Source organism: Corythoichthys intestinalis, chromosome 7 (assembly GCF_030265065.1).
Source record: "Corythoichthys intestinalis isolate RoL2023-P3 chromosome 7, ASM3026506v1, whole genome shotgun sequence".
In the NCBI taxonomy this organism is placed as follows: domain Eukaryota; kingdom Metazoa; phylum Chordata; class Actinopteri; order Syngnathiformes; family Syngnathidae; genus Corythoichthys; species Corythoichthys intestinalis.
The window spans coordinates 49,412,431-49,428,074 of NC_080401.1; the positions used below are offsets into that span (position 1 = coordinate 49,412,431).

Consider the following 15,644-nt stretch of genomic DNA (forward strand, 5'->3'; position numbering starts at 1 on the left):
TGATTAGGCTGAGGCTTAGGATGATCTCAGTGGCACTTAAATACAACCATTCAAAGTCAGTCCTCTCACTTGAAATGAATTGGAAGTCTATAGTTTTCACTGGCACGCAAAAGTTAAGACACCCATTTGTTTACAAGAATCCTGCAATAATATAGTATTGCTGCATTTATTTACAGAACTGATCCATTGATATACTCTTATAGACTTTGAGGAAGACAAAAGTTTTTGACAGATTTTTTGCGACAGTGCAAAAAAACAAAAGCAAACAAAAAAAAAAATCTATTTCTATTTCTATTTAATAGTTGTATCGTAGAATATGGTGGATTTCCTGACCCTTGTATCGATAATCGTTGTATCGTTATTAAGGGAGTGCCCCCCCAAAAAATCGATTATTAGATGCATCACGATTCGACACGTGACAATTCGATTACGATTCATAAATGTTCAAAAATGATGATTTTCCCTAATAACTCTATGACAGCCGCTCGTAGCGGAATGAAATTCAAGACATGTCTGCCGCCCAGACACCTTTAACAGACTTACGCACAACGTTATGATGCTGCTGCTTGTTACTAAGCGAGAGATTTACTCCTTCTCAAAAGACTGGAAAATAAATTTGTGTATGAGACAGGCAGGTACCCTGCGGTCGCCCTTCGGTGTGCAAGTTATTTTTTAGAGCAAGAGGGGAAGAGTGATAGTTCATTGCCTTTTAGTTGTCCAGTAATAGGTTCTAGTCGTGTTAATTGGAAAAAGTCCCTAATGTTTTGCTAAGTTGTGTTTCCGTCTATCAGAGGTGAGTACACGAACCATCTTGTACTGTTTAGCCTTTATTGTTGTTGTTGTTTTTGAGATGTTACTAGTTAGTGCCAAGCGCTATGCTAATTAACGATTTCGCTAACATGTAATTCCATGTTAAGTTACGCGTTGTTTGGTGGTGTACATAAGTTACTCCGGATGCAGAACGTTTAAAACCAGGATTAAGTACAGTGGTAACACTACAAAAATGTGAAATAATACAGAAATCTCTGAAAACAAAGTATATTGGTTAAAAAAAAAGTCTTATTTCTAAAGACACTTTGTTTCCAGAAAATGTGGAATTCATTCCAACAGTGTAAATTTTATTGTATTGTTGAGAGAAATAATTACTGCCTTAGAAACAGCTAACATTTTTGCACTTTCTTGTGGGAAAAAAAAAAAAAAAAAAAAAAGTAGTTTAATGGCAGCTTTTTGTTGTATGGGCAAGTTTCCATCGTTCCTGTTGAATCATTAGGATATTTTAAATAAATAATGGACATAAATTTGTTTGGCTACTTTATTAATTAGTAATGTACGATTCATCGATAGTCGTGATAACCGTGATCATCGTCAATACCGTGATCATCGTTTAGTAATCGAATCTTAGCACCCTGAATCGTAATCGAATCGCGGGGTGCCTAAGATGGCACACCCCTAATCGTTATATTGTTTAATAATCGTTATCGTGAACCTTGCATCGTGAATATTGTATCGGGAAGTACACAAAGATTCCCATCCCAAGCTTACAAGCGCAACCATTTTCTGACATCAGTTATATCTTCGCACACAGGTGCATCGGACGACGGGTATTACTGACGTCACAAAGAAGGGTGGTTTATCTGGGATACTCACATTTGATTGGCTAAAACAGTAACAGCTTCGATAAAATGTCTGCCCTCATGTCAGGGACCACCTAATGGAAATACGGTCTTTTATTGATCAGAATGTTAAATTCGGTGTATTTTTCTTTGTCAATTAATTAAACAAGTTTCCTTCCACTGTTTGTCTGTCCCTTTAAGCAAGTCTTGATAAGGTGGCTACTTACTAGCATGACAGATGCTTACAAGTAGTAGTGGTACTAGTGAGGCACAGTAGTTTTCTAGTAAGGTTTAATTGTGTTCTGTAAACCAAAAAATGCAAGTCGCAGCAGAAAAATGTAAAGGTAAGCCAAAACAGCTCCTCCAGCGCAATGAATTGTCGTATTGCTTAGGACAATGAGTTGACTAATACATGGATATGATTGTTATCGACAAAATAGTCCATCGTGTTTCCATGTAGTGAAGACAGGCCTTGTGAACAATGGCTGCCAAGCAGGCTGTGCCACAAACATTTGCACAGGGCTCTAGTACACAAAGTGTGGGGGGAAGCAACAGTATCTCGTGCATAAAAAACACGACGCGTCTGCAAAGAAGCCAACGAGAAAGAAGCCTGGGTGAGAAGGCAAATGACCGAAAACAAGCTAGTTTAGGAAGCGCTTAACAATGTGCAGACATGCGATGTTATTGTTTTCTACCGCTCGATTCAAAATGTCACTCTTCCGATTCGAGAAGCGAATACACAGATACCCAATTTAAATAGAAAAAATATACGGCGAAATACATAAATAAGAGAAAAGAACAGCGGTAGTAGAAGAGGCGGTTCATTCAATTCGATTCTCGGTGGCAGGAAATCGCCTCTTGCTAGCCTGTCCAGCGAACAACAGGCAAGTTGCGAGGCGAGAAATGAAAAAGACAACCACATTTGTCACCGCTTCTCGGCTTACTTTTCTCGTGCTTGGCCGTCCGAGGGAACCGGGGTTCCTTTGCCTTTCGGGAACATTGTTTCTCGTGGTGGAACAGTCGGCTTCCTTGCTTTTTTTCTGTTTTTTCTCTCGCCACTCTATTTCATCTGTCGGCTCATCGCGGCCGCGACCCTCTCGCACTCCAACCGCACTACACTGGTTCTCCTCACCCGATAACGCAACCGAGCTTGGTCCAAGCGGGGGGGCGGGGGGATAGGCGGAGCCAAAATTTTGACGGATGGGTCTGCTAACCAATAGGAGCGTGGTTAGGTTTTTAAGGTCTACCTCCTAGAGCTAACTGCTAGCTGCGTGGTAGATAAAATCAGATAACAACGTCGTTTTGCAGCAGTTTACTTCATAATTTGAATTCTGAAAGGAATTTAATTAATTGGCTGCCACTGACGGCGCTAGACCTCCATTCCATTTTACTGATACATGAGCATTCACAGCCATTCCTCCCGTTTTAAATGAATTGGACGTCTGACGTCAATGGCAAGGAATGAGTTAACTTTATTGTTAACTGAAATTTAATTATTCATTCATTCATTCATTTTCCATGCCGCTTTTTCCTCACGAGGGTCGCGGAGGTGCTGGAGCCTATCCCAGCTGACTACGGGCAGTAGGCAGGGGACACCCTGAACTGGTTGCCAGCCAATCGCAGGGCACACGGAGACATACAACCATCAATTTCATTAAAATTTGTAAATTTAATTTACATTTTTAAATTTAATTATCAACTGATTAAATTGATTCCCAATTAAACATTCTGAAAATGGACACCATTATTAAAATTCTTACTTTTTTATAGCTGCGTTTATTACCAATACGACAGTAAAAAACAGTTTCTGCATGATTCTCTTTCGAATTTCAAATGCTCAACCTATTCAGAACTGCTTAAAAACACATTTTTAAAAAAAACCTCCAAATAACACAAATTATTTTTATAAACATTTTTTTTTTTTTTCAAACACGAACAGTCTCTAGCACTAATTTGATTCCATATCCGGTGGCACGAATTTACTTTCATAAATTCCATATTGACAAATTCTACGGAACCCCCCGTGCCAGTGTAGAAAATTTTTTGGGGATAATCTGTACACACAATTTAGTCAACTGTAACCACAGTTTACCGTCCTGTGGGGACAGATTACTGATTACTAGTCATCAGTATCCAGAGTTTACCATTCTGGGGTGCAAATGACTAATTACTAGCAATATTATTGGGTAGCGGATAATATCGGCCGATAAAAGCGTTTTAAAATTATATCTGATAATCTAGTCATCCCTTTTTCATGATCCATTTTGGGCTAATATTCCTGTTGCCTTCAAAGTGACTGTAGAAGCCTTTTGCCTTTGTTCAAGGGCTGGTAACAGTTTAGCACAGCAGTTATGCCAATGTTCAAGGGCTGGTAACAGTTTAGCACAGCAGTTATGCTTATTGACCATTAGATATCTCCAAACTAAGATGCTTGGGTTTCGTTATGTGAGCATTATCACTATTAGAGCATCCAGTGAGGCGTCACAATACAACTAGCAATAATATGTTAAATCCACACATATATCAGTATCGGTTTGATATCAGTATTGGATTTTTAGATTTGGCAATATCGGGACACCGGTTATTGGTCAAAAAGTAATTATCGGGCAACTCTACTAACTACTAGTCATCTGTACCCAGAGTTTACTATTCTGTGGGAAAAGATAACTAAACTGTGACCACAGATAAGTAAACTCTAGGTCATTCGCGGAGTTTAGTAATCTTCACCCACAGTTTACTACAGATTACTAAACTGTGGGTACAGATACCCACAGTTTACTACAGATTACTAAATTGTGGGTACAGATTACCTATGATTTTCCCGACTCTTACCCTGGCACAAAGACGTATGTTTGGTCTTAATATTGGTAGGGACGATATAACAGTATAACTGCATGTACATTTTTTTGCTGGGGAAGGGACATTAATAAGACCAAACATATTTGGTGAATGGGGGTCAGGGCTACATTTCTCACCAATATGAACCTAATTAATTGATAGGCAAAATTATTAATGCAAAATAAATCTGTATTGACCTATACTAACTTTCACACTGCAAATTTATAACGTCTTAATCTGATATTTTTTGTTAAATCTAGTCAAATAATTTTCGCCATCTTTTTTTGAGTGTTAAAGGCTAGTTAACAGATTAATGCGTTGGATTCTTCCACTTACTTTAAGTAAGCATTACTATTTCTTCATATGAAGCCCATATATCTAAAAGTTGGTCATTTTTCACCTAAATCAAGAAAAAAAAATATTTTAAATAATGTTTTGAACAATATTCTTGAATTGAGAACATTTCTGACAAACACGTTTTTCTTTTAAGATTAAATATACAAACTTTTTGCTTAAAATAAGTCTGTTAAGCTTACTTTCATCTAGCTGTTTTTCTTATTTCAAGATATCTGAGAGAGTAAAATCGACTTTAAGCACTGTAACAGTAGCAAAATTAGTGGAGTGTCCCCCACCTCCACAACATTGACGTGTTTTTACATTACTTACAGTGGCTGCTGCTGGCGGGAAAAAAAACTTCTAATATCCCTCGTCTTTGAAGGGGGCGTGTGTGTGTGTGTGGGGGGGGGGTTCAATTCATCAGCCAATCAAACGTGCGTTTGAGGGAAAAAAATGGACTAGGACATTCAGCGAGTGAAAAGGGGTCAGTGTAAGTCTGAACATAATGAAAGTACTGTAATTCACTTAATAACGGTCAGATCAATTTTATCCTTACAACATATAGGGAGACAATCTAAATGACCTACTGAAGTCCACAACTGAAGTCATGCAAATAAGGCTGCTTAAAAGTTGGTGGGCATAATTTGATCATTCTGAAAAGTTAGTAGTGTTTTGTCCCTACCATCCCTATGCAAACCTACGTCCTTGCCCTGGCACCAGGTGGGCTCCCTACCATAGGCGGAGTTTGACTTTTGGGGCAGGGAGGGCACCACATGTTGATGATCCTGAAACTCAGTGTCAGCAATACAATTAACTTACAAGAATATTTATAATAATAAGTTGACAATGAGTGTTTTTGTTTCCCATCATTCTTGAGGGGAATTCTGGCTGATTAGGCAATACTTTTCACCAAGCTTGTCAACCTTTGAATATGGTACGCCCGCCGGTGTCGTGCCAATGTAGTTAATCCAGTCAAAAATTGTATCCCCTGGGCAGAGCCATATGGAGGTAGATTTGTGTCTTTATTATTCAATCAAAAAAAAGTTGCTTCAATTAAAAAAACAAGTTGCTTCAGTCAAAATATATATTTTCAATCTAAAAAAGTCGTTTCAATCAAAAAAATGTGTTTGAATGCAAAATTAAATTTGAATTTTTTATGCTAGGACGTTTTTGTCTTTATTATTCAGTCAAAAAATAAGTTGCTTAAAAAAAAATATATATATATATATATGTATTTTAAAAAATCAATCAAAAAAAAAGAAAAAAAAAAAGAAACATTTCAATCATAGAAAACATTTTTGAATGCGAAAAAATATTTTAAGATTGAAAAATTTGCATTTGAACACTTAATTTTTAATTGAAAAAGTTCTCTTTGATTGAAGCAATCCTTTTTGTGTTTGGGCCATTTATGGGTAGGACATTTGTGTCTAAATCAGACATGTCCAAAGTCCGGCCCGGGGGCCAAATGCGGCCCGTGGTCAAATTTCATCCGGCCCCCAGCATCTGTCATCAAATCAATAACGTCTGGCCCACACACAGATTTAATACATTGGTCAGCAGTACTGCTACCAGCATATTATATGAGTATCTTACACACTAAATGCTGCTTCTCATTTACCCAAGAAAAGGCAGCAGCACTCTAAGCAACATTACCCCGTGTGGCCCTTTACTACCAATTTTCTAAAATGGCGACAATCAACAAAAAAAAAAAAGTTGACTGCGACGGCCGACGGTTCAAGGATAGGTGGAAATTGGACGGTTTCTTCACTAAAATACGCAACAACTGTCTGCCGCATTTGCAAAAAGGCAGTTGCTTTTTTTAAAGAGTTCAATGTGAGGCCATATTACCAAACAAGACACGCTGACATGTACGACAAGATTACAGGGAAGATACGTAGCGAGAAATTGAAGCAACTTGAAGCTAGTTTAATTTCACAGCTGAAGTATTTGGCAAGAGCCCGATGGTCGAAGGACAATGCCACAAGGGTTAGTTGCGAGATTGTTGAAATTATTAATTAGAAAAATAATAAAGCAAATGTGACACACAGAATGGCTTGCTAAAATTTGCTTAAATATATTGTTCGCCATAAAGGACGTCAGCCATTGCCTGGCTCTGCCAGACTTTTCTCCCTGTATTTTTCAAACACTGAGAGAAATAGTCTGGGAACCATCCCATTAACAGCCTTTTCGAGCAGGTACAAAATCAATCGACAAATCAGATTCGTTTATTTGGGTGACGTGCTCTTAACGAGCAACGTCAGTCTTGCGCGTCGGAAGTCGTCTCCACAACAAAGCTGAACAGGAGAGCCGAGAATATGTTCCAATCCACGGTAAAATCAGTTTTAAATGACCAAAAACACATCGACACGAGTCATTGACAAGAGTCTGTCCCGCGCTAGCCATGTTGAATAAACTTCGCTCTCCTCGTACGTTTACTTCCGTGCGCAAGTCCCTCGTCCTGCTCTCGTCGCTTTAATAACGTGACGTCTGCGCTGCCCGTTGCTGATTGGTCCACTCCGCTGTCTGTTTGCTGTGGCTTGCTCCGCCCTGGAAATTGTATCCGCTTGAATGGTGGCCAGACTCAATAGCTGGAACAGCGGTGAGTCTGGTGTACCAGGCTACGTCAGCCAAGGTCGGCCCCCCAAATTTTTACCGCACCAAATCTGGCCCCCTTTGCAAAAAGTTTGGACACCCCTGGTCTAAATCATTCAATCCCCCCAAAAGCTGCTACATCATTTGAAAAATAGAATTGCCCTCACCATTTTTTTATTTTTAATTATATGCAAAACAAATGACCATCTAAGGTTCTAGTCACATGATCTGTTCGAACAATAATTTTGACCCATTATAAAAAAAAAATATTTTTTTTGTTCATTTCATTCATTTTTGTTGCAGTTTTATTGCTTTACAACGTTTATATCTACAGAAAAGTCAATTTCATACAACGACACTTTTCGGCCACCAGACTGGACCTAGCCCCCCCCTAAAATCCGCTTATGCTACTCACAATTCAAATTACTAGCAACAACAAAATATTTTGACCGCCATTATTTTCAAGCGTTGCCTTCACCCTTGTTGGGATAAATAGTTGTTAATCCACCTCAAAATCAGTGATACAATTTTTTCATTAAAACAAAATTTATAAAAGTCCACCTTAAATCTCGCTGTGTTTCTCCATTGGGGACTGCCCATAATCCTCCTCCCGCCCTCGCCCCTTCTTCCGCCCTCGCCCCTTCTTTCTCCCTCCCTCGCTCTTTCTATCACTCATGTGGCGAGTGTCGAGACATTTCGAGTATGTTGTCATTTAAGAATGGGGAAATGAAGAGGAACCTCCTTCCGGGTTGCAGTTCGTTCTTCCCTACCCGCTTCTCCGCCTTTTGAAGGACAGTCAGCTTACTGTCCAAAGTCAAAGTCCTCTTTTACTACTGGTAAGTTCCTTTTTGCTTCTCTCCAGTCTCGTTTAAGGTACTTTTCTCTCTTACTATCTTCTGAAAACTTTCGAGTGTAAACATAAACAACGTTAAAAGAGCATAGCCGTTTACAAATTGCACCTGAATTTAGATGAAAGGTCTTTGCAATACTGACCTCAAGTGCACTTTGTCCCAACTAATCTGCATAATTCCTTGGTAGCATTTTGGTTGATGCAACAGTTATGTAAAAACAACAACGTAGTGCAAGTGCCAACATGCAACCGAGAGAGCTCCTGCAGGAGCAAAATGCTCTTTTATTAGTTGAAGGATATGAGATTGTCATTGCATCACATAGAAGCGGAATTCTGAATTGGATTAAAAAGTGATTTAAATGCCTTGGATTGGATTCAAGAGCAGAATTCTTAGTTGACAACAGTGAACAAAAACTTACTTGTCAAAATGAGAAGAATAAGTAAAGCACTAAGTTAAAAATAGAAGAAAAGGAGGGAGGGAAAAGTAGCAATTAGCTTGTTTGTGTGAATGTGCACATTTCTAAAATTACCATATATTCCGTACTATAGGGCGCACTGGATTATAAAGAGCATTAGTACGTGAATGTACTGCATTTATCATCTTTTAAATAAATAATGAATGAATGAATGCTGAAATGTCATGTTTCCGTGCCATTGATGGCGATAGACGTCCAATCGAAGGTGGCTTGGACGTCTATCGCCATCAATGGCAGTCAGTAAATTCATACATACAGGTAGTCCCCGTTTTCCCAACGAGTTCCGTTCCTGCGCTGGCGATGTAACCCGAATTTCTGCGTAAATCAGAATAAACAATACACCAAAACACCCTCTAAATAAAAAAAACCCTACAAAAACATGCATTATACATCATTGTACTGTCCTCGCCAAGACGTTGGAGCTAAGTCCTAGCTTGACAGTGAGCTAAATGACGATGTCAGACGTCCTAATTGTTTGCTCACTCTATTCAGCTGCTTATAACATCAACACTTGCAGAATGAAACTAAAATAAAATGAAATTAAATCAGTCTCATATTCAATAACAGCAATTTAAATTTGCGTTTACAAGTAGCTGTTGATACAGCAATAACAAATGATTAGCATGTATCAGTTAACACCGGCACATCATCAAAAACAATCGCATTAACTCGCCTCAAGTATTCGACCACAATTGAAAACGCACAAAAACTGTACAATAGGGGTTATATACAGCCGTGTGGATGCCTCACAAGCAAAAAAATGTGCGCGCAGGCTGTCACCTCTGCTAGTCAGCTGTTCTGTGTGTTCGTGTGTGGGGTGGGCGGGCGTGTCTGTACATGCGTTCGCTTCCTGTTTAACACTTCCTGGGCTAAAATAAAAGCATGCATTACAAAAAAAATGTCAATATTTAAAAAAAAAAAAAAGGCCTTGTAAAGTCGAAATCGCGTAAGTCGTGTCGCGTAACCCGGGGACTACCTGTACATGCATACACTGTCATTTTTTGGGCGAAATAAAGGATTATAATGCACTTTATAGTCTGAAAAATACGTTCGTACTACTGTGGAACATAAGCGCTTTTGACTTTTGTTGCCTCCTCTTTACCAAACATTTGTTCTCACAGTACGTTAATACAATGGCTATGAAATGCATCATTGCATGATCATCAAACTCGGTGGTGGCGTGTATCTTGGCTAGAGGACGAATGAGTTTATATTTTTTCATCAAATTGTTAAAAAAATGCCTCGAAATCTGGGAAAAATTAAATGAAATTAGACGGACTTACCTACAAATATTGTTTGTTATTTGTTTAAAAGTTCAATTAACAAACAAAGAAATAAACAGTACATGCCAGTCATGTGATGAAATTGACACACGTCTGTAGACATTATTTGTGTGTGGCCATATTGCTGCGGCTGAGGAGGCCCACAGTCAAGGGTAGGTGTGCAAGTAGTAATGCTGCAACAATTAATTGATTGACTTGAGTAATTTGATTAGAAAAAAGATTCGAATTAAATGTTGCTGCTTCGAATATTCATTTAGTTAAAGTGGCGTTATAATTTTTTTTTTTTTTTTTACTATTTGCATTTAGTTTTATTAATTTGGGTGGATATGGATACGCCGCCGTGTAGTGGCAACAGTGAATATTACATATAGTAACTCAATTCACATTGCTGAATCCAGCTGCTCCCTTTTTTAATGCATTCGTAATTTAGTTTATAGGTATATTTAGCGTTTTTTTTGTGGGAATATGTATTTGGAAAATTTGTTAAGAGCATTGTACAAAAAAAAGGTTAGCTTTTTATAGCAATTAAGCTAGCGGACTTTTGCTTTGTAAGTCAGCCAATTGTTCTTTTGTTGTACTTAGATCCTCATTTATTTGTTTGGTTTTTTATACCGTTTGAGGCTCAGCTCAGGTATTTTCATTTTTAATGTTCCCTATACGATTAGTCGATTATTCGAACAAACTAGTTCACCGATTAATCGACTACTAAAATAATCAATACCTGCAGCCCTAGCTAGTAGTAAATAAATATGAACTTGTTCCAAATTGTTACAATAGGATAACTTTTGCACACTTCTGCCATAAAACTATCAAGAGAAATTAACTTATTCACTGCCTTTCACGGCGATGGACTTCAAATCCATTTTCGCACCTCTCGGTCCAAATGGACTAGATGTTTAGCATCACTGAAACATGATCAATCATCTGGAAAAAGGCATGTGTAGGCTTTTTAAGCACAAGGGTTGACTGTAATTGCAATGCTGTATTTTCTGGTTCCTCTGTGACTCGCCGTCACATGTCTCTTGTCTATCCAGCGGTGAGTCATGACGTCAGAGGAGGCAAAAGGTTCCCGCGTGGCGGTGGAGATCGGTGAGGCGTACAGGAACCCCACGGAAGTGAAAATGAGTCAGATCGTGCTGCCCTGCCACTCCAATCACTGCGGCGAGTTGAGCGCTGGACAGCTACTCAAGTGGATGGACTCCACAGCATGCCTCTCAGGTGGGCAAGTCCCAATTACAGTAGGAATTAATTGGCAACTAATTGATTATCAATTTGATCAACAATTTTTATTATTGATCACTTTGAGACACTATTCCTTTTTTAAATATTGTCTTATTTATTTATTAAGTCTTTGTTATTTAAATTCACAAAGGGGAACGGTAAATATTACTGTTATTTTTTTGTCATTGTTTTTATGTAGTCAAAAAATATATTTCAAATTCAAATACAAAAAAGGAGAAAAAAACAATATATATATATATATATATATATTTTTAATTTAAATAAAAAATAGAAACTATATAGAACAAATATTTTCTTGATATCTTTAGTCCAGTTGATTAACTAATTGACAACTAATTGATTATTAAATTAATGATTAATCATTTAGAAACACTGTTGGCCCATAAATTGTCCAAATCCTATTTCTTTTAGCTTTTTAGTAGTAAATATTGACTCATCTATTTATTATTAAAATCTTTGTCATTTATTTCATTTTCTCATTAAAAAATATAATTTAAAAAAAGGAAAAACATTTACAATTCTCTAATTCTTTTACATTTTGTTATTTACTTCTAAATGAAATAAACAAAAAAAGAAACAAGCAGATATTATACAGATTTTAGTCTTCAATGAAAGCAGATGGAAATGAATTGTTTATATATTAATGAAAACTAGATATGTATTTGGAAATGTCTGCTTTGGAAAACTTATAGTACATACTTGTATATAATATTCTTTTTCCCACTGTGGCAGCAGTAGGAGGAAATTTGCCAAAATATTTGGAGAAAATCTACAAAATTTCATTTTTGAGTCAATTATTTTGGGATGAGTGATTCTAACTTAATTACTGGTTTTGTTAACTTCTTTCTATGAATGAATATACTGTTAGTTTTCAAAGTCAGCCAGTCCAATCCAAACATATTGGAACCCTAACCAGTATAAAGATGGATGCATTTAAAAAGCATGAAACTGATAAGACTATGTACAAATGTAACCTATTCCTTTTTGCACTTTGTACTCCTCCTTCCTGGTATTTTCAGAAGCTGAAAATGCAAAATCATCCAACTCCAACTCTGATTCAATCAGTTCTATGAGTGTTTTTACAGGGGTATGCAGGGTGCTACCTTGAGTTATGAGTTGTCTTTAAATCAGCTGTAGTTTTCAGTTGCGAGACAATATTTGAGATACGAGGATGCAAGGATAAGCCATGACTTAAGTGAAAAGAAAAACAACAAGTGAGTTAATTGTAATATAAAGTGTTTGGGGAAGAAGTGTCATACTGCACTTATTCAATACAATACTTAAAAATGCTCAGAATTTTCTGTATTTTCCGGAATATAAATTGCACTTTTTTCCATCGTTTGGCGGGGTCTACACATATATATATATATATATATATTCAGATACTGGATATGATTTTTTTTTTCCAGTTTGACTGCTTACAGCCTGTTGTGTTTTTTTAGGCTTTAGTTACCCCAAAAACTGTTAATGTTATGTTAACAGATGCTTATTTAGCCAGTTGTTCTCCATTTTACTATTATTTACGTTATACAGTGATCCCTCATTTTTTCCTGGTTATTGGGAACCAGAACCTGCCCCCCAATTTTTTGTTTTGTTTTTGTGTGTGTTCAATGTGTTTATTCAGCTTTAGCATTGAAAAGAGATACACATAAGACATGTTTTTCCCCCAAAGAATATTTAAAAAAAAAACTTTTATGTACAGTGGGGCAAATGAGTCTTTAGTCAACCACCAATTGTGCAAGTTCTCTTACTTGAAAAGTTTAGAGAGGCCTGTAATTGTCAACATGAGTAAATCTCAAGCATGAGAGACAGAATGTGGAAAAAAAAAAACAGAAAATCACATTGTTTGATTTTTAAAGAATTTATTTCCAAATTAAAGTGGAAAATAAGTATTTGGTCACCTACAAACAAGCAAGATTTCTGGCTGTCAAAGAGGTCTAACTTCTTCTAACAAGGCTTCACCTATATTAATGGCACCTGTTTTAACTCATTATCGGTATAAAAGACACCTGTCCTCAACCTCAGTCAGTCACACTCCAAACGCCACTATGGCCAAGACCAAAAAGCTGTCGAAGGACACCAGAGACAAAATTGTAGACCTGCACCAGGCTGGGAAGACTGAATCTGCAATAGGTAAAATGCTTGATGTAAAGAAATCAACTGTGGGAGCAATTATCAAAAAATGGAAGACATATAAGACCACTGATAATCTCCCTCGATCTGGGGCTCCATGCAAGATCTCACTCCGTGGCGTCAAAATAATAACAAGAACGGTGAGCAAAAATCCCAGAACCACACGGGGGGACCTAGTGAATGACCAACAGAGACCTGGGACCACAGTAACAAAGACTACTATCAGTAAAACAATGCACTGCCAGGGACTCAAATACTGCACTACCAGACGTGTCCCCCTGCTGAAGAAATTACATGTCCAGGCCCGTCTGCGGTTCCCTAGAGAGCATTTGGATGATCCAGAAGAGGACTGGGAGAATGTGTTATGGTCAGATGAAACCAAAATGGAACTTTTTGGTAGAAACACAGGTTCTCCTGTTTGGAGGAGAAAGAATACTGAATTGCATCCGAAGAACTCCATACTGGGGCTGTTTTTCTGCAAAGGGACCCGGACGACTGATCTGTGTAAAGCACAGGTGTCAAACCGATTCCAGAAAGGGCCAAGTGGGTGCAGGTTTGCTTTCCACCCAATGAAGAGGACACCTTTTCACCAATTAAATATTTTACATGTGTAATCAGTTCAACTTTGTCAGGTGCTGCTTGTTTCAGCAGGAAGTTCATTGGTTAAACTCTCTGCGTTGTATCGGTTGGAACAAAATCCAGGACCCACTTGGCCCTTTCTGGAATGGGTTTGACACCTGTGATGTAAAGGAAAGAATGAATGGGGCCTTGTATCGCGAGATTTTCAGTGAAAATCTCCTTCCATCAGCAAGGTCATTGAAGATAAGACGTGGCTGGGTCTTTCAGCATGACAATGATCCCAAACACACAGCCAGGGCAACAAAGGAGTGGCTTCGTAGGAAGCATTTCAAGGTCCTGGAGTGTCCTAGCCAGTCTCCAGATCTCAACCCCATAGAAAATCTGTGGCGGGAGTTGAAAGTCCGTGTTGCCCAACGACGGCCCCAAAACATCATTGCTCTAGAGGAGATCTGCATGGAGGAATGGGCCAAAATACCAGCAACAGTGTGTGAAAAGCTTGTGAAGAGTTACAGAAAACGCTTGGCCTCCGTTATTGCCAACAAATGGTACATAACAAAATATTGAAATGAACTTTTGGTATTGACCAAATACTTATTTTCCACCATGATTTGCAAATAAATTCTTTAAAAATAAAACAATGTGATTTTCTGTTTTTTCCCCATATTCTGTCTCTCATGGTTTAGGTTTACCCATGTTGACAATTGCAGTCCTCTCTAATATTTTCAAGTGGGAGAACTTGGACAATTAGTGGTTTACTAAATACTTATTTGCCCCACTGTATATGAGGGCGCGAAGATTGAAGCACGAAGCAGCGAGGAATCACTGTACTTTAACGTTCAACGTTTGTTTTTGGTTTCAGATACTTAAGAAAACTCCCACACAAAAATGGTCTTATATACCGTATGTTGTCGTTCGTAAATATGTTTTTATATCGTGATCATTGTGCATTCATTGGGAGATGCAATTTGTAGTCCAAGAATATAGAAGAAATGGGAAAGTAGGAATATGTCATGTTAAGAGATACACATAATTGGAAAAGAAGCCCTAATAAATACACTTAATTAAATAATAATTATAGAATAAATGAAACCATAAACAACTTCAAATGAAATTTTAAATATCTAAATAGAATGTACATACACTACCGCATTTAATTTTTTAGTTTTTCCAAATTTTTTTCTTTTTACAAACGGTCAGCCTCACAAATACACAATGAAAGCATTCGCCTAAATACATAATGAAAGCATTCACAAAAATAAAAAATACATGCACGGATCGAACACAGAAATACTGCAGGGCATAAAATATCACTTTATATAAACATCTTCTTTTAATCTTGGTCATGGAATGAATTAAACTCGTAAATCAAGGTTACACTGTCATTAATGTGTGAATGACAAATTACTGTAGCCTGAACTGAACTCTCTTCTCAGCTGAGAGACATGCTGGCTGCTCCTGTGTCACTGCATCTGTAGATGACATCCATTTTGAACACACCATAGGGTAATGTCACAAATTTCCTTATTAACAACGATAAAAATATACTGTATTTATGTAGGCTGGAACAAATTTGTACCATTTTGATTAAATTTAATAAAAAAGATTATTTAATATTCAAGTAAATCAAGTAAAACTGCTAAGTCAGTAATCAATTCTACTCATTACCTGCCATTGACGGCGCTAGACGTCCAATCCATTTAAA

At 37.6% G+C, this 15,644-nt stretch overlaps 2 protein-coding genes across 4 annotated transcripts in view; one reads left to right on the forward strand and one right to left on the reverse strand.

The window, feature by feature from the left end:
• Positions 1–2,784, reverse strand: part of LOC130918802 (single-stranded DNA-binding protein 3-like) — a 48,308-nt gene extending 45,524 nt beyond the window's left edge. The window contains exon 1 of one of the 2 annotated variants that reach the window (XM_057840871.1): positions 2,558–2,784. In XM_057840871.1, coding sequence (XP_057696854.1) covers positions 2,558–2,613 — 56 coding nt within the window. In that variant the 5' untranslated portion in view covers positions 2,614–2,784. The remainder of the gene's footprint in view (positions 1–2,557) is intronic. The other variant, XM_057840873.1, reaches the window with a different exon arrangement.
• The window catches only part of acot11b (acyl-CoA thioesterase 11b), a 34,160-nt gene continuing 20,403 nt past the window's right edge, over positions 1,888–15,644 (forward strand). The window contains exons 1-4 of one of the 2 annotated variants that reach the window (XM_057840870.1): positions 1,888–1,957; positions 8,097–8,215; positions 11,023–11,206; positions 15,376–15,445. In XM_057840870.1, coding sequence (XP_057696853.1) covers positions 11,032–11,206; positions 15,376–15,445 — 245 coding nt within the window. In that variant the 5' untranslated portion in view covers positions 1,888–1,957; positions 8,097–8,215; positions 11,023–11,031. Of the gene's footprint in view, positions 1,958–7,987; positions 8,216–11,022; positions 11,207–15,375; positions 15,446–15,644 lie in introns of those variants that run through there. The other variant, XM_057840869.1, reaches the window with a different exon arrangement.